Genomic DNA, 19,067 nt, shown 5'->3' on the forward strand with positions numbered 1-19,067 from the left:
TTTTCAATTTTTATTGAACCATTTTGATCCTTGTATAAAATATATATGTGCTGCAACCATTATTAGGCAGAAGTAGTTAAAAGTGATTAGCAACATCAGGACAGTGAAAAGGATGAACAATTCCACCATTGTGCTAAAACAGTGTTTATATGCCGATGTATAAGTACTGGATATAGTATACTCCTACTATGCACTCCTCAACATAGTTACCTAAGGTGGGTGTTCTGACAAGAATCCCCTACTGGATGATCTATGTCCCCATTACCTGAAGGCGAGGTTTGAAAGTCCTCCTCGCAGACGGTAAACAGGAATCAGCTGGCCTGACACTAAGACACAGCTACTACCTCGCAATGACAGCAGAGAGCTCCCCTAATTTGAGCACAGAGATATGTATTTATAATAACAGTATCCATGCTTCCGTGTCGAGGCTTCAGCCGGGCCAACATTGTTTATTGTCTTTGTGATAGCCCTGTCGCCTCATGGATGAATAACAAACATTTGCACACAGTGTGTTTAGGCCTTGAAATAAATGTACATGGTGATGTATAGTGTAATAACGAAGTTGAATTGTAAGCAATGTGGTTTCAGGGACACTAATCTTGCACTGTCACACAAGCAAATGTCACACATGCAAATGTGTGTCAAAAGCCATTGTGTAAAAAAGAAGGCAACTTAAGAAACATGTACATGTAAAATGGCAGTGTTTCTTGCCGGGCTCATTAGACAGAAGTTGCTATCGCCCATTATCATGCATGTTTCTCCACACTGCTCCCTTACCTCACCTCTGCAGTTGCATTACATTTTAAAGCAAAGTACACCATGTAGTGTTCAATGCACATTGAAAGAACAGCATTACGAAAAAGACCTGGCAGGGTAACCTGACCAAATGGCACAAATATATTAGAATAGAATAGATTGACAAACCAACCTACATCCTGTGATTTGTAATGTGTGCTGATACTGCACACAAGGAATTCACAGATGACAAGGTGGAATTTACAACACCAAGTAGTTCTCTCCGGGTCAATTGTATTAGATTAGGAATATTTTCATTAGGGATGAGAACTACAGCCACAGTAACAACTGCATAGCTACCGGTTCATTCCTGATTGGATACTGGCACATTATTATGGCATTATGTTTTATCACATGCCATTGCCAGCAATATTATTCATAGCCTAAGGTTTTGATTACATTTTATCATCATTTAAAGATGGCACCCATTTCTCCTTGGTTTTCTTATTGAACGCAGCTAGTTCTTCGACCATGTTCATAACTCTAAACTTGAATACTTTAACTAGCGTCGGCTACACGCTAGGAGCTTGAAACCGACTGGAGTGAAATTCGACTCATCGGACGGGTAAGCGAGGTACTTATATTGACAATGTCCATAACGGCGGCTTTTACTCAGCATATTGTAACTTTATCAGAGTAACAATTAGTGGCAGTTTAGTTAACACACATGATATCGGAGCGTGACAAGCTACATTATTTCACGAGGCTGTATTCTTTCTCATGCGGAGATTAGTTTACAGAATTTCAGTTGTAATGTTTTACATCTTTAGTCCATGTGTTTTCTATTATGTTTTGTTCCTTATGTGTTCTGGCCTCGCACTGCTTCTCCTGCCGCGCGCCCATGCCCAAGTGTTCTATGACGTCCTTATTTTCCATATAGAATCGTGGGCATGGGCGACGGTTGGAGTTGGCAGTTGCGGTCCCCAGCAGCTTTGGGTGAAGACGTGCCCTTGGTGTCAGTGGCATACATTTGAATAAAGTCTTCGTACTTACCTTCTGACTCCGAATCATTGTTTTTTATAGATTACAAAGTCCCACTACCAACGATTCTCGTGTACAAAGAGGCTACATTGTTTAAAGGTGAACGCGCACTTTGTGCAGTGGTCTATATTGGCAAGACCATGTCAAAAACTCGCACTTTAAATTTTGCATTATAATTCTTATGACAGGACTGAACACACGTATGACATTATGGACTTATCACCCTGGGTGCATAAATTGGGAACTAACAACAAAAGAGCACACTTAGCATGGGTCACTTACTATAAAATAAAACCATCACAATAGTATGCAACACCACTGTGATTCATATATATATATATATATGTATATATATATATATTATCTACTGGCGGTCGCCAGTAGATAGTTATAGTTAGGACCGTGTTTCCATAGGAAATCTCAAAATTCTATTTTGAATAAATTTGGCGCCGGTTGACGAATCTTCGCGAAATTTTCAAAACTAATGGGGCGCTCCGCTCAGCTCCTACCCTGAAAGTCTCGGGGGGATTTGTCAAGCGGGGGCCGAGAAAAAAGGGGGGTCCCAAAACGCGTTTTCCCCATGCATTTTCCCATAGGACCTTTAGTCGAAGGTACAGCCCGAACGGCTGAACAGAATTACTTGAAATTTGGCAGAGAGGTAGTCCTCAGGTCAGGGATGTGCCTTTTGCATATATGGAGTCAATCTGTTCAGTAGTTCCAGAGAAAATGACATTAAAAAGCACATACATATCTATAGCCGCGCACCGTGCGCGGACCCTAACTGTGCGCGAGCATAATTCTGATTGGTTGTTACATGTCAGTCAACGTTCGAATCGGTCGAAATCAGGAAGTGTCGGCCGCCATTTTGTTTGTTTTCAGTGCGAGAGAGGAAAAGGAAGGTGGTGAACGTGAAAAGGGGGCAGGGTAGAGAGTTCCTGACCCCCTAGCCTTGGTCAGGGGGTCCCTGAAGGACCCCGAAGGCAGAAAAAAACTTTTACTTTTTTTTTTTAATCGCGGGGGTGCGCACACCGTGCGCGCACGGTGAAAAACCATAAAAAAAAGCAAAAAAAATTTTAATACGTAGTTTATTGAAAAGTAAATATAGAGAAAAAATAATAATACATACATAACTTAGCATTTAAAAAACCATACAAATTCACTGAAAAAACCATAGGTTTCACACACGTTATAGTTAGGAATTAGCATTTAAAAAACCTTGCAAATTCACTTAAAAAACCATAGGTTTCACACATGTTATAGTTAGGTGGATATTTCACTCGTAAAAAACCAATGAAATTCCCCCGATGTCATGAGTGATGCCACTGACCATGTCATGAATGATGTAATATGTCACGTCATGAGCAGAGGACTGCGGGCACGTGAGTTATAGTTATGTCAACTAACTATAACGGGGGAATTTTATTGGTTTTTTACGAGTGAAATATCCACCTAACTATAACATGTGTGAAACCTATGGTTTTTTAAGTAAATATATATATATATATATATATATATATATATATATATATATTGTTTTTCCAAGGTCCCGAGGGTTTTAGAGGCGCACTCGACAGCAGTTGTGAAACCAAAAGGTTTTATTAAAACAGAGAGCCAGCATCTTTCACGTGGGGTTGGAATTTGATTTTGTCGACGCGTTTCGAGGCAGGCAGCCTCTTCTTCATAGACAACTCAGATGACTGCGCAGATGGCTCCAGTCAGTCTTTTGGGTCTTTTAAGGAGCATGCGAAGACCCGCAGTGGATCACAGGTAATCCCTTTGTACAGTACGATGCATGCTGGGACACAAAGTCCTGACAGGAGTTCAGTATTGCCCCCAGTGGGCTCCGTGCAGTCATCAAATGTGGGAGCGATTTTTCTCCCTTCAGTGGGCCCCCCAAATGCAATGCTGGATGATTAACCCACATCTGCTGTGCTTTTCGCGGTGGCGGCATGGTTCCTTTACCGCGTAGCCTTCCCTGCATAAACGGGAATGGTGCAGCCTCTCACGGCCGGGCAGCCGTGATTATCATTTTGTTTTTCCAAGGTCCCGAGGGTTTTAGAGGCGCACTCGACAGCGGAACTGCCTGTGAAAAAGAGGTGTGACAGCCTCGAAACGTGTCGGCGAGATCAATAAATCATTACCGGAAAAAAAATGCTGGCTGCCTTGTAATTTGGTGTCTCCTGTGAGTGCGTCTTCGAAAAGCTTTCGGGCACTTTGTTTTGCAATATATATATATATATATATATATATATATATATATATATATATATATATATATATATATATGCAGAAAGGATTGATATAGAATCCTACGTGTCCAAAATGACGTCAACATTGCAAAGGGACACTTGAGTGATTGTGTGAACGCTAGAGTATATAATTATTTAGAGATAAAAACTGTTTATTTTATTTTCTTCTTTGAACTTTAAGATTGTCCCCTGAGGAAGGGACATTTATGTCCCGAAATGCATCAGGTACAGCATTGAGTGTTTTTCCAAAGAACGTATATGTTGTACACATTTATATGCTGAAGATCACATAGATGTTTTGTTGTATTTTCATGAGAAGATATTAAATTGAATATATCGGTACATATTGTGTATGTTGGAACAATAATTGCAACAAAATATTTGTTTGGATAAAAACAAATGTTCTAATAGATACATAGGCATAGGTTGTCAAATTTTAAGGAAATATCATTGTGAACAGTGCGCAGCACACCCAAGTCAGTGGACTTGTTATATATGGAATATTCGCTAATACATGTGTAGACAGCACATGCAGCATTGCAGCACCACTAAAGAGTGACTGTAACACATGATCAGTAGGACAAGCATTGGCATTGCCAATAGGTCTCGCTTTTGGGACCTTATCATTTTTTAGTTATGAATCACAATATTCTTGGTGCAACAACAGCAACTGTTGCATGGCTAAACACTTATAAGGTACATGGTTTAGCAATGCAACAGCTGATGTTGTTGCCCTAAGGATATTGTGCTGCCAAACTACATACTTAAAACGTCCGAAAAGCGAGACCTATTGGCTATGCCAATGCGTGTTTAATTTAAAGACTATAACGGTAAACAATTGTAAAAGTGGGGATGTGGGGGACAGTCTTTGCAAACCTGATGCTACCTGTTGTCCTTTATGGTTTTGAAAGTGCTCTTTGGCGTGAAGTACGTTGTACAAATCGCTGATTCGACGATAGCAGGACGGTTATGTCACAATGAATCAGCATGTCCCAGAGGAGTTCTGTGGCTGTGTGGTGGAATAAGTCCCACGGCCGAGTTCCTATATAAGGTCTCAAAAAAAACTCAGAGCTGACTTGCAATATATTTTTCAGCGTAGGGTAAAGGGCGGCTTATTCCTTACAATACATGGTTACACCATCACCTGTCCAGAACATCTGTTAAATCCTTTTGTTTCTCGGTCCTTTGTTTGACAGAGAGTATATGCCTGCAGATAAATACACTCGATGTGAAATCAGCCCTGAATATAAACACCCTAATGTGCAGCGTGTAATTTGTTTCAACAGTATCATTTAAGGTGAATGTAAGCCGCTTTCACAATCGGCAGTAGTCAGAACGTGCGATAACCTGCAGCTGTTCTCCTAAGGTGAACTACAGCCGGGCACAAAATAAACAAACTGCTGCGCATGGGTGCTGAGCCGCTAACTCTTCAGAAGAAGAAAAAATACAGAGGAAAACGCTGAAAAGCTAATTGTTCCTTTCGATGAGTTTATTTCTGCCCAGGTCTCTCAACCTCTGCAGAGTAGCAGGCATTGGCGTTACAAGTCAACTGTGATAATGCAATACAGTATTGACGCGCTCGTCTTATTACTGACGATTATGGGTTTTTAGTGAAGTCACAACCAGACTGTTTAATGGTTTTATAGAGGCCCGTTTTTACATTTTTATTCAGGGCTTCCGTAATTGCTGTGGGTTTTATTTTCATTGTCTGCTGTGTAACGTCCATTGCTGTCACACTTCTAAAAAAAACAAGGGAGAGTATAAAGGGAGTGGTGCGTGCGCAGCTGTCGCACGGCCGCGAAAGTGATCGCGATCAAGCGCGTGGGGAGCGATGCGCTTAATGAGCATGAGGAATGCCATATGGAGCCTCTGCTCAAGCGCGCGTCCACGCACATGCACTGCAAGCTGTAGCCGGCAGTAGCATTTTTTGAAGCCCTAACTTAAACTCTCGCCAGACCAGTGCAAGCGCTGGGTCAGGCGAGACCTAAAAACACTGAGAGTGCACTTCCAACCATTTAACTTACTTATCAATACTGTTTGCAGTAGGGCATGCAGGACGCGCTGCAAAACCAGGTAGCGTTGCCCCTAGGAAAATTTACTCTATTGGTTAGGAAGGTACGAGAGTCTCCTCCACTCACAGGCTGAATACCAAGGCATAAATATGGAACCCACAGTACCCTGAAAACATTTTCTGGACTTGTGCAGGAGAAGTGGACCTGCTGTTGTTAACATGAGAAGAGCCTATAAGACTTGATCTGCTCTCACTGTTGTACCTAGGAGAAAGAAGTGAACTCCAAGGGTCATAAGGCTGACTTACTGCTCAAGCTACAGGAACATAACAAGCCACTAAAGGCCTTTTCAACAACTATCTAGCTGACCAGATCCAACAGGGCCTGCCCTGGTCCCTCCTGCTGCCCTTTGCTGGAGTGAATCTTGACCCCCAAGTGCTGCCCCCACGGTCCTGCATCCATAGCTGCTGCCAAAGTATATACACCTCCTAACTTTTCCTGAAACCTCGTACTTGGAATGTTTTTAGCTTCACTGACTACTTCGGGCCCAGATAAACCTGCCAAGCCGATCCAACGAATCAGGTTGCTGCTCCTTGGAGCTTTTCCACAGCAGCAAATTTGATTCAGTGGGACCTCATAGAGAAGACATCTTTGGCTACAGCCTCTAGTCTTGCTCTGCTGGAATAAACTCCAATAAATGACTGAAGGTAGAGATCTTCACTGGATGAAGATAACAAAAGTCTCTGACTGGCGAGGGACCTTCTCTGAGCATGAAATTCAAATTTCTCCTGCTGACCTTCCTCGCTAAACAGCTTCACCAAGAGCGTGTCCAGCAGCTATCTGATGATATGGAGCATTCTTCAGCCACAGCCTGCTGTGTTACCCTGCTAAGTATTTTTTTGTGACCATAGAAATGTATAATTTCTTAAAGCCATCCAATGCTGGAACAGTCATTGAGCTTAATGAGCTCTTTCCCAGTTTGTTTTCCATGCTCCGAAAACGTACTCACAAATGTTTTGTCTTAAAAATACACTGGAGAAGGAGTTTCCACAAAACTTTCATTTTTATTTCCAAACCAATTATAGCTATTTTCTCCTTCTTTCAAAGAGGTAAAGATGCTCAACTCTACTTGATCCAAATGTAGTAGAAGATTTTCAGTGCCAGGCCGGTCTGATCCATTAACATCCTCTGTAAGGGCAGCAGCAGGCATTTGTTATCCCAACAAAAGATTTACAGGAATAAGTACAAAAGATGTTTGTTCTTTTTGGTGGCCAATGGTAAAGATGCTAAGTTAAGATATATGTAATTGCTCTGTCCTAGCTTGGGTAATGGTCACTCATGATAAACCGTTCAGATAACTGCAACCTTTAACTGTAAATCATCATCCTTGGTATATAAAAGTGGTTCCCAAACTGGGGTCAGTGGACCACTAGTGGTCTGTGACACATTTCCAGGGGGTCCGCGGGCAGCAGTTTTAAAAGCACTGCAAAGTTCCTTGTATAATCAGCAGTTCTCAAAGCAACAATAAAAGTGTCAAGATAACTCCGGTGATTAATGTACCTGCTGGAGAGAGAGCAGAGTTTTGTCTAGTGGCAGCTTTGACTCCTCTAAGGAAGCGCATAGGTTTAATATGCCAGCTGCAAGGAATGTGTACCATGCATTAAAAAAAAAACCAATATTTTATGTGCATAGCTCAGTGGGTTACTGCTTTAGTCACAGAGCTTCTGTTGTTACTGTGCAGTTCATAAGTTACAATCGCAAACTAGCACAGTGAGCTATGAACTGCCATCAAAAAGATGCATTCAAAATGCATAGTACAAGTTAGTTATGTTTTCTCTCAGTCTTTCATTATCCTGATGTTACTAATAAAAGTTTATTTGGGTAGAAATCAATTCTTTGTATTGACGACAATACTAACCTCTGTGTTATGGTCTGAATCCTGAGTTTGTGCTTCTCCAGACCAAGCATTCTTACAAAATGCCTACCAATATAGATGACATGTGAATCCTACACCTTGAAGTCCCCTTTGCCTTATGTAACATTTTCTATACACTGATTTACACATGTATGATTCATTGTCTCTGACCTACACTGGTATGGGAGAAGCTATAAAACAAATGCAATACATGTGACAGAGGGGCTATGGAAAGATAAGAGGCACTGTTGGAAGGTGATAGTAAGCGAACCATTGAAGAGCCCCAACAAAGATCGTTGTAATCTGGTACACAGTAAGGTCATCATTAACTTTGCTTTAAAAGCTCATATAATTCAATATATAAAGACAAATGTATGTGGAATGCACCATTTTCCCCAAATTTCCTTTGGGGGAGAGCCACCCAAAGCTCCCTTTGTAGTGGTCAGGCTCACTCTCTTCACTTGGTGTGCACCGTACAGGGACTGGTCTGACAACATTTGCCAGGGAGGCTTTGGGTTTCTAGTATGGCCATGGCAGGAGCAGGAGCGTTGTACCGCAAAATAAAAGCAAACATTGAAAAGTTAGTGCCCGAGGTGCAGCACCAACCTTCCCATTAAAATCTATAGATTTTTGCAAATGTTTACAATATAAAATAATAAAATCTGTAGCTATTAGAGTATTTGTTTGCTGTGCACTTGTTTGTGCATTTTTCACAAAATACTGTTTTAATGTTTGAAATTTAAAGAGTTCAAATTGTTTGGGGTCCCCGGCTTCAAGTAGTGAATTTCTGGGGGTCCTCAGGAGTCAAAGGTTTGTGTAATCATGATGACAATTTTACTCCATTCAAGACAACAACCTCCACTCTGAACAAGGCAAAACAATTTGTTATACACATCTTTAAAACTACATTCTTTACCCCAGCAATAATTTCTGATAGAAGCCTGCAGTATCTTTCTCACTTCTGAAAGGCTATATGTACTTTTCTCAAGATACACCGATCTCCGACTACCTGTATTTTATTCCTAGACCAATGGACAGACCAAGAGTGTAAACCAATGTCTAGAACATTACTTACATTATGTTTCTAATCCTTCGAAATCAGGTTGGTTTGAATAGCTACCTTTGGGAGAGTTCACGTGTAAAAATGGTCTGTAACTGAAGTATCATCTTTGTTTTATCTTTAAGGGTTACATTCTTGAATGGTTTACTCTACCCCACTAGTTTATCAACTAGTTCTTGCTGCTTTGCTCTTTCTCCAATATCTACAGGAACAGAGACCAGCTATAGCCAAAAATCTATTAAACATAAAGTGGTCCAAGAAAATTGCAGCTGATACATGAAACCCGTGCCTACCTTACAACCTGGAGACAAAGTATGGTTATCTTCACCAACCTGCCATCTACCAGTCAGTCTTCTGCCACTTATCTTTGGGCTGTTTACCACAATCAAGTCCAAAAGTAAAGCTCCCCACTGGGCCAAACCTGGTTTCTATATCTGACCTGCACTCCATTGCGGTGTCCATCTTTTACCTTTTGTTGCCGCAGCATTTTTCACCCTGAAGTGGGATGGATAGGCCTGGACGTGTGCCCCTTTCTCGCTGTGCCACTGGATTCAAGCTAACCCCGAAACCGGTCCCAGGATGCTTGTTTCTGGTCCAGAGAGGACCCAGCTTCTCAGTTCGGGCTGGACGGTTACCATATTTGCATATGGCTGGGTCCAAACTGACGTGGCGGAGTGAGCAAAATAACAATGGATTCAACCCAGATCACTTGACTGGGGTTGAATGTTTGATTTATTCAGCATTCCATTCGTCATTTGCTGCTGTAGCATTTTTCGCCCTAAGTGGGATGGCTATACCCAGACATGGGACCCTTGCTCGCTGTGCTTCTGGATTCAAGCTAGCTCGGCTGACAAGTGGTGCTACCCGGAAACCGGTCCAGGATGCTTGTTTCCGGTCCAGGGAGGACCCGTCTTGAGAGTTTGGGCTGGACTGTTTCCATGAGGTGCAGGGTCAAGACTGATTTGGCAAATGGCTGGGTCTAAACTGGGGTGGCGTAGTGAGCGAAAGAACAATGGATTCAACCCAGATGTTTTGAGTGGGGGTGAATGTTTGATTTACTCAGCATTCCATCCATCATTTGTTGGTGCAGCATTAACTTGCCCCTGGGCTGCGGTCAAGTGCAACCAGATGACCATGGGTATCAAAAAACATTTTAAAAATTCATAACTCTTTTTTTTTTCTTTCCCTTATTGGATTCTTGTCATTTCGGTTTTATTTATAAAAATGTACTCTATTTTTTTATTATATCAGGATTTTTCTTTTCTTCTGTTTTGACTTTATTACTGATTTGGTACTCCATAAATGCTTTACATAGTGCCTCTAAGTTATGCCATTCTAGTCTGGTCTGTGCTATAGCTACCAGAATGTTGAGTTCAGGTTAATATAATTACTTAAAGAGTGCATCCTGACATGGTTTGAGATTATTACTTGAGAAGAGTGCTCACCCCTCAACTAATACCTCAATTTCTTGCATGTACTAACTCAGCAGCTCCATCGGTTAGCACAACAGCATAGCTTGGAAACACAGAGAAGGGAGGCTGCAGTTTCATTTCTCCTTTTTGATTTCAAAACTCTTATTGTTCGTTGCAAACTGAAGAAATAAGCACACATGTGAATAAATGCTATTTGAGAACTTTGGGCCTGATTTAGAGTTTGGTGGACAGGGTACTCCACCGCAAATGCAACAGAGCACCCTGCCTGCCAAACTCTCGGACCTCCTATCTCATTAACAGAAGGGCAGCCTTTAAGTATTCCACTGACAGAGCCCCCTATTCAGGGTGGATTTTGTAATGACCCTTTTACTCTGCTCTTCACCTCTAGGAAAAACCTAGTGTTAGGGAGAGGAAAGGAAAAATAATTACCCCTCATACTGTGGGAGAAAACTCTCAGGGTGAGTGAGTCATTCTTTTTTTTTTTTTAGTTCACAAACTCCAGCTTTGGGAGTTTGTTTCTGAAAAACAAATAAACCTCAAACGTTTGGTGAATCTGCATCAAAAACGATGGCAGCCATCCACCAAACGTTTTTGTACATTGAAAAAAACATCCACAATCGCAGTTCCTTTCAATATGTGGAGATGACCGCTGGGCTGGTGGTCATCTCTAACTTTTTGTATTGTATTGTATCAGCATTTGTAAAGCGCGCTGTAGCCCTACGGGCATCCTGGCGCTAAGGTTAGGTGCTAAGGGGTAAACTACGGAACTGAACCTGCCGATTATAATCTGGGGAAGAGCCAGGTCTTGACTTTCTTCTGGAACAACAGTAGATCCTGTATTTGCCTCAATTCCAGAAGAAGACTATTCAATAGGCGGGCAGCTGCTACGCCGAACGCTCTTCCCCCCATTGTAGATCTCTTAGTCCTCGGGATAATTGCCAGATTAGCTGACGAGGAACGTAGGCTGCGTGCAGGTGCCTACCATCCAAACCTACCCTGAAGCGGTTTGGGACCGAGTCCTTGAAGCGCTTTAGAAGCAATACACAAGGACTTGAAACGTATCCTTTGGCTCACCGGGAGCCAGTGCAGCTCTGCCAACGCCTGAGATGTTGATGACCGACGTGTTCTTGATAGTGCAAGCTTTGCTGCTACCGCCTGGATTCTCTGGAGCCTCGTGATCAGATATCTCGGGGACTCCAGTAGGAAGGCATTACAATAATCCAGGCGGCTAAGGATAACACTCCTAACCACTGTACCTCTAGCCTGAGGGGGGTAGCAATGGCAGCACCTTCCGGAGACCTCTAATGAGAGTATACCAGTTCCCGACCAGCTTATTGACATGCGATTCCAGGTTGAGCTTATCATTGAAGCTGACCCCCAGATTGCGTACCATACTCACGGGAACCAAGGGGGCATCTGTAAGGATAGGCCAGAAGTCAGATGGTAAAACTGACGGCACTCTGCCCACCCCACAGCGAAAAATCTCAGTTTTTTCATTATTAAATTGCAGTGAATTGTTTCTCAGCCAATTCACCATCAGTTTTCCATCAGACTGGTGGAGGTGATGCCCTCCTTCACCCTGACCGACTGTATACATCCGCTAAAACTTAAATCAGGCCCCTTACCAATTATGTGACAAGATTCCAATCGGAGGTCTCAAGGGTATCTTATGAATTTTCAGTACTTGTATTTTGAAGTTGGGAGTGTCAATATTCTGTCTTGTGATCTCGTGGGTATCTTCCCAGGCCATGGGTAATTGCCTCTATTAACTGAGATTCATCACACTTGAGAGGTGAAAACCTGGTTGTACGCAGTAAACAAGTCTTTAGATGTTCAAGCTGAAAAGCGTTTTTTAACATGTAAAAGATTTAAAGAAAGCTCAGTAGATTGAGAAACGTGATAGAGGGTCATTCAGCAGGGGAAGGATGTATAGGTTTTACTTGGTTCGCAATTTAACATAGGTGGTCACAGTACTCCATTATCATTGGCCAGCTGAGCTGGGGCACCCTTACCTATGCTTGTAATGAGAAGTGGGTTATCATGGAGGTTGTATTTGCTGCATATAAGTTTCTAATGCTTCTTTCATTTATTAGAATTAATGTTCTTATATATCTTTGAATTTGACTTTAGAACTTTGCATCTCCTAAGTAATGCAAAAAGAACCTTGCCTACCCAAGAATTTTATTCCACAATAGCCAATTTTATAACCTATTTCACACTAAAACACCTTCACCTAATTCATCACTGTTGCACATTCATACAAATCTCCCTTCAAAAAACACACATGGCCACCTCTAGTGTACTCACTGTTTATCGACGTTTTCCATCAGCACTTTACTGATATAAATACAACATTTAGAAGAAAATCCAACAGTTGTAGGGCCGCTCTATTTTTTTATGTGCAATGTTTGGAGTGTATGCTCTAACTCAAGGAGTTACCGTGTTAGTGTTTGTGCTGCAAATATCAATACTGCTTTGACAACAAGGGGACTGCTCCTTCTGCGCTGGTAAGAGTTTCACTATGTCTTCAGCTATTGCATCATTGATATAACATTAGTGAAAAAACATAATACAGGAACGGTTTATATTGCCTCTTCCGGACAGCAAACACTGTGCAAAACAAATAAGATCAAAGTGTTATCCTCGAATATTTTACCTGTTTGACACGAGGCCAGGGTAATAACTTTTTTGGTTTTCATCCACTTTCTTGTCACTTAACAGAATAAAACTCTGTTTTCTGCCGTATGCTCGAATAATACTAGCACCGGTGATTGATTCCGAAAAGTGGGAATATATAGGTGATCGACTCACAGACTCAAGTCTTTTCAGCTGGCGAGAAGTGGCCACATAAAACCTCTGTAATCAAAGGGTGATAAGAAAAACTTGTCAAAAGCTGGCATAAGTAAATGTTTTGGATAACAATCACTTATATACGTAGATAGCAGGGCGCATAAAGGAATTCATTATTTTCAAAGCAATATTAGTCATACTGTACTACAGATAATAGTCCCTCCCATTTTATACTTCGTATGAAATGTTTCTGCTTTGCTGTTTCTTGCAAATATGTAATTGGCAAACCATTTGAACAAGTACAAAGCATGAACTTAACATGAATGCTCTATAAAGGTGACCTAACAGTGATCTTATAGTAACAGTTGCATCTTCGGAATAAATGCTGCATTTGTTTTTCCAAACAAATCATATCACAATTGAAAGAAACTTTGACAACACAATCGGAAGATCTGTCACACTGCAGTGCCTCCTTACTTTGAACAGCAGCTGCATATCATATGAAGGAAACACGACGTACTGATTTGGAAGAAACAGGCCTGTGAGTTCTTTCTAGGCCCTTTGAGTTAAACACTTCCTGCTTTCCCTCAGAATGCAGCCATAACATAACTGCTTATTGGGTAAGTGGAGTCACTTGACCAAATAACACTGGAAAACATCATCAAAAACTCCGAACTCCTCTTCTGGGGGTATTGATGAGCTTGAAGCGGGTCTTGTTAGTCAGTCAGGTTCTCTACTCTTCTTAGGAACTGCTTGTAAAATGTCATGGCCTCCCAAAAGCTGGCTAGCTTTTGTTCACCTATTGTCTGAGTGGCTCAGTCTCTTGCCTTTTTCACTCCATATTTCACTGCTAGTGTTGCTACCTTTCCAAGAGAAAAATACAGGCCATTTGTTGTCGTTTTAGCAGTCTGCAATCAATCAGCATTTGTAAAGCACAGCACCGTCACCCCTAAGGGTATCTGGGAGCTGAGGGTGCGATGTCTATGTTGAAAAGCCAGGTCTTGAGTTTCTTTCTGAAGTCTGCCAGGGAGTGTGCTGTTCGAGGTGGAGGGGCAGGTCGTCCCAGGTCTCGGTGGTGATGTAAGAGAAGGAGCAGCCTCCACTGCAGCTCCCTCAGACGCGGAGGTGTGAGCTACAGCGAGTGAGGCGGAGTACAAGTGTTTTGAGGACAGACAGAATTTCAGATGGAGGTTGAGGTAGAATGGTTCTTGGTCATGACTGGCTTTGTAGGTGTGTGAGAGGATTTTGAACTGGCATCTCTTCTAGATGGTGAGCCAGTGGAGGTTTCTGAGGTGTTGAGTGATGTGGGTCCATGGGTCCATCTGGGGAAACTCAGGATGAATCTTGCCAGTGTTCTGTATGGTCTGGAGTCTCTTGAGGAGCTGAGTGGGGATTCCGGCCTTCAGAGCGCTGCCATAGTTAAGGCGGCTGGTGATGAAGGCCTACGTGACGGTCTTTCTAGTGCTGCAACATAGGCAACGGTTTTAATTAATCATGCATAAATAAATAAACTTGAACTTGAAACTATTGTTGATTGGGATCCATCTGAAAATTCTGCGGAGCATGAGAAGAGTGTAGAAGCAGAACGAGGCAACTGCGTTAACTTGTCATTTCATGGTCAGTGGGCTGTTGAGGGTGATGAAGAGGTTGCGAGCATGGTCATTATGTGTGGGGTGTAGGTCTGAATTGTGCAGGCCAACAACTGTGGTCCCAAGTGGAGATGTTCTCCCGGAAGATCTGTAGCTGCAGTTTGTCAAAATTTGAGGCAGCTGTCTCTCATCCGTTTAGCTATGTTGGTCATGGCATTACAGAAGCTGATTTTGGCATTGGAGGGGTCCTCGGGAGGAAGAGCATTGGCTGAGTGTCGTCTGCATAGGAGATTATGTCCATGGGAACTAATGACATCTACCAGGGGTGTCATGTAGTTGTTAAACAGGGTGGAATTGAAGGATGATCCTTGTGATAAGCTGCATATAATGTCCTTGAGTGCAGAGGTGAAGGGAGGCAGTTGGATGCTCTGGGTGTGTCCTGTATGCTGATGTTGTAAAGTCTGTTGATGAGGGTGTGGTGAGAGATGGTGTCAAACCCAGCTGAGAGATCGAGGAGGATCAGGGCCACAGTTTCTCCATGTTTGTGGAGGGTTCTGATGTCATCTGTGGCAGTTATCAGCAAGGTCTTGGTGCTGTGGTTGGCAGTTGTGTACCAGGAATTCGGCAAGCTGTTGGTTGATGGCTTTCTCAAATACTTTGGCTGGGTAGAGGAGCAGGGAGATCAATCTATAGATTTTGAGATAGCTGGGGTTGGCCAAGGTTTTTTTAGGAGGGGTCTAACCACCGTGTGTTTCCATCTATCTGGTAAGGTTGCTGTGGTAATGGAGGTTTTGAGGATGACAGTGGTCGGTGGGTGCCCCGGAGTGGATGGATGACATGATAGCTATAGTGGTCTGAGTGGTGAGTGGAGACCAGGTGGTGAGCGTTCGGCTGGTATGCGCTGGTGGTTTTTTTTTGTTAAGGCTCAGAGAGGTGGGTTGGGGGTCGAAGTTGGTGTAGATGGTGGTGATTGTGCTGTGGAAGTAGTCAAGAGGGTGTAGCAGAGTTCTTAGGAGGGGTGGATGATGATCTCTGTGGCTGTCGGGTTGGAGAATTCCTTGACTATTTTGAAGATCTCCTTCGTGTGGTTGGCTGCAGTATCAATGTAGTTAGTAATGGCTGCTCTATTGGCTTCTTGAGGCGTCAGTAGTAGTTGCTGGGGGCTGCTTTGTGGGCGACTCTGTCGGAAGGGTTCTTGGTGGTGCGCCATCTCTTCTCAAGTCGGTAGCAGCTGCACTTGGTGGTTCTGAGGTTCTATTGGTTTTTGCAGGTTTCAGCTGGGCTACTCTGTTGGTGCATTTGGTGATCCAAACGGTGAAGCTCTGGATGGATTGGTCAAGGTCTGCTGCGTTTCAGGTAGTGAGGCACTGAGGGCCTGTGTCAACTGAGGCTCGGTAACTTTTAACTAGCTGCAGTGGGCGGGGAAGTGATGCTTGGAGGTGGTGTGCTGGGAATCAGAGATGGTGAAGTGGACAATAGCGTGGTCAGTCCAAGTGAGTTCAGTGGTGTGGGTGAACTTGACTCTGTCGCTGGAGGTGAAGATGGAGTGTGTGTGTTTCACGCTTTGTGCATGGGTTTGCTGACCAGTTGGGTGAGGCCAATGTTATTCAGGTTCTCCAGGAGGGTGATGGAGTTGGCATCGTTGGGGTCATCAACATGGAAATTGAGGTCGTTGAGAAGGATGTAGTGGAGGGAGTTGATTGCTATGGGGGGCGATGAGGTTGGAGACAGCATCACAAAGATCTGGATGTGATATTAATTAAGGCAGTAAACAAAAGGGCATGTATTGATTTCTGACACAACTTATCTGTATTTGTTTACTTTAATTATTAGTTATAGATCATTAAGGCAGCTCTAGAACACATTTAAAAGTGCTTTCTATATATATTTTCTGTTTTATATACACACAGCTAAAGGCAAAAAATACTGGCTTTAGGTGATTTTGCTTATTTTTTTTTTATACTGACTGAGACATCAATTACTAGTGGTGTCGGCAGAGTATCATTTAGATGGTGTTAGACCTAGCAGGATTGGCGTGGGTTTCCCCTGTATTTTTGCCTTTACCTCCTGTTATTTTGTTGTATGTTGGACTTCGTTTTTGCTGTTCTAGATGCTTAGGTCACTTTGCCACTGCTGTTCAGTGCCAAAGTGCAAGTGCTCCCTTTAAATTGTTGTTATGGATTAGTGATTCCATGATTGGCATATTTGATTTACTAGGCAGTCCCTTGTACAGTGTACAGTGTACAGTGTGTTCCCAGGACCTGTAAATCAAATGCTGCTAGTGGACCTGCAGCACTGATTGTGCCACCCCCATAAACAGGTTGTAAATGTACCTCAGGCCTGCCATTGCAGTGCCTGTGTGCAGTCTGGTACTGCCATGTCGACCTGGCCAGTGCACCCACTTGCCAGGCCCTAACTTTCCCTTTTCTTACATGTTAGTCATCCCTAAGGTAGGCCAAAGGTACCCCTGTGGGCAGGGTGCAGTGTATGTGAAAGGTAGAAAGAACAATTGAAGGGCAGAATGCAGAACAATGTCATACATTCACCCCAGTACAGAGATCTGGGCCTAAATCCATCGTTTTTCTTCGCACCATGCCATTCCAGTTTGGACCCAACCATATGCAAATCAGTCTTGACCCTGCACCCAATGGAAACAGTCCAGCCCCAACTGCCAGGCCAGGTCCTCCCTGGACTGGAAACAAGCATCTTAGGACTGGTTTTGGGCTTTCAGCCCTCATCAGACAGGATAGTTTGACTCCAGTGGCATCGAGAGCACGGGACCCACGTCTGGGCATACCCGTCCCACTCGGGGTGACAAATGCAAAAAGAACAATTGATTGACAGAATGCAGAACAATGTCATACATTCACCCCAGTACAGAGATCTGGGCCTAAATCCATAATCTTACTGCTCACCATACCATTCCAGTTTGGACCCAACCATATGCAAATCAGTCTTGACCCTGCGCCCAATAGGAAGAGTCCAGCCCGAACTGCCAGGCCAGGTCCTGCCTGGACTGGAAGAAAGCATCCTAGGACCGGTTTCGGACTTTCAGCCCTCATCAGCCAGGATAGCTTGACTCCAGTGGCATGGAGAGCACGGGACCCACGTCTGTGAAAGGTAGGACATGCCATGATGTATGTGGCAAGTCCTGATAGTGCAATACTGCCAATTTTGTTTTTCACTATTGTAAGGCTATCTGTCCCCATAGTTAAGAATAGGGAGTTTGTTCATAACATCCTATGAGTATTACTGTCCATGGGAACAAGATAAGAAAACAAAGTTTGATATTCCTGAACTCGGAATGTTAAGCTGCATCTTTTAATGAGGGAGATATTTACATTCTGGGTTTTGAAATACCACTTATAGAAAGCAGGTATGTTCTTGCCTCACCATCCAGTGTGCCTCTGCTAAGGTTGTGTATTGACTGCCTGGTTTTGGAGTGACAGGGGCTAGGGATGTGCATTCTGTTCAGACAGCTACTTGGGGGGTTGAGGTGTGTCCTGCGTTTCCAGAGTGAGTCAGGGCTGGGCTGAATAGACATGGGCTGCATTCAGAGTAGGGGGAGGAGATTTCTTTCACAACTGAATGGGGCTGGTCTGCCAAGGACAATGCTGTCTCCAAATCCTGCCGGGACACTGCAACAGAGAGGACAGACCTGTTTTTGCCTGGGCAAAGAGCTTCTCTGCCACAGAGAACAAAGGATTTTTGATTTTATAAAGAGGGTCCAGACTCCAAACTTTTAGATCACTTCCGGGAATCAAGAGGAACTTTTGCCAAGGAGAAGAGCTGGAGAAACTGAGGAGGAATACTGCCCCAGTGCTGTTTGCTGTCTGGGTCTGGGGTTGGCCTGCAGTGGCTACTTTCTGCCAAGGAAAGTGAAAAGGACTTTGCTGTTTGCTGGGTTCCCTGCTTGAGAAAGATCTCCAAGGGCTTGAAGAAGACCTTGCGTACTATTCTGAAGTCTCATGTACACAACGACTACAGCCCCAGCTCCCCTTAACTTCCTTGCTGGAGGTTCTGACCTGCCACAAGGTGACTGTAGCTGTTCTGGGCCTCTGGAGGTTGTTCTGGCTGTTGGGAGCTGGTAAAGCAATGCAACGATGACCAGTGCAATGCATCCATACCTGTTTCCAATGCACCGCTGAAGAAACTGACGCAGCACCTGCAGCAGCATGAGAAATCGCCGCACGCTGCACCAACTGCAAGGGTCTCTGCAGCCCAAGATCACTGCACCAATTCTGAT

General features: G+C 43.4%; 1 protein-coding gene and 1 long non-coding RNA gene across 6 annotated transcripts in view; one reads left to right on the top strand and one right to left on the bottom strand.

Moving 5' to 3' along the window:
- Window positions 1-19,067, top strand: part of LOC146809858 (uncharacterized) — a 326,459-nt gene that overhangs the window by 136,170 nt on the left and 171,222 nt on the right. The gene's annotated exons all lie outside the window — the stretch shown is intronic.
- ABCC3 (ATP binding cassette subfamily C member 3) overlaps window positions 1-19,067 on the bottom strand; it is a 693,015-nt gene that overhangs the window by 91,800 nt on the left and 582,148 nt on the right. The window contains exon 24 of the mRNA XM_085616719.1: window positions 13,099-13,298. Within this exon, the coding sequence (XP_085472845.1) occupies window positions 13,099-13,298 (200 nt within the window). The remainder of the gene's footprint in view (window positions 1-13,098; window positions 13,299-19,067) is intronic.

This window comes from Triturus cristatus, chromosome 7 (assembly GCF_964204655.1).
Source record: "Triturus cristatus chromosome 7, aTriCri1.1, whole genome shotgun sequence".
Classification (NCBI taxonomy): domain Eukaryota; kingdom Metazoa; phylum Chordata; class Amphibia; order Caudata; family Salamandridae; genus Triturus; species Triturus cristatus.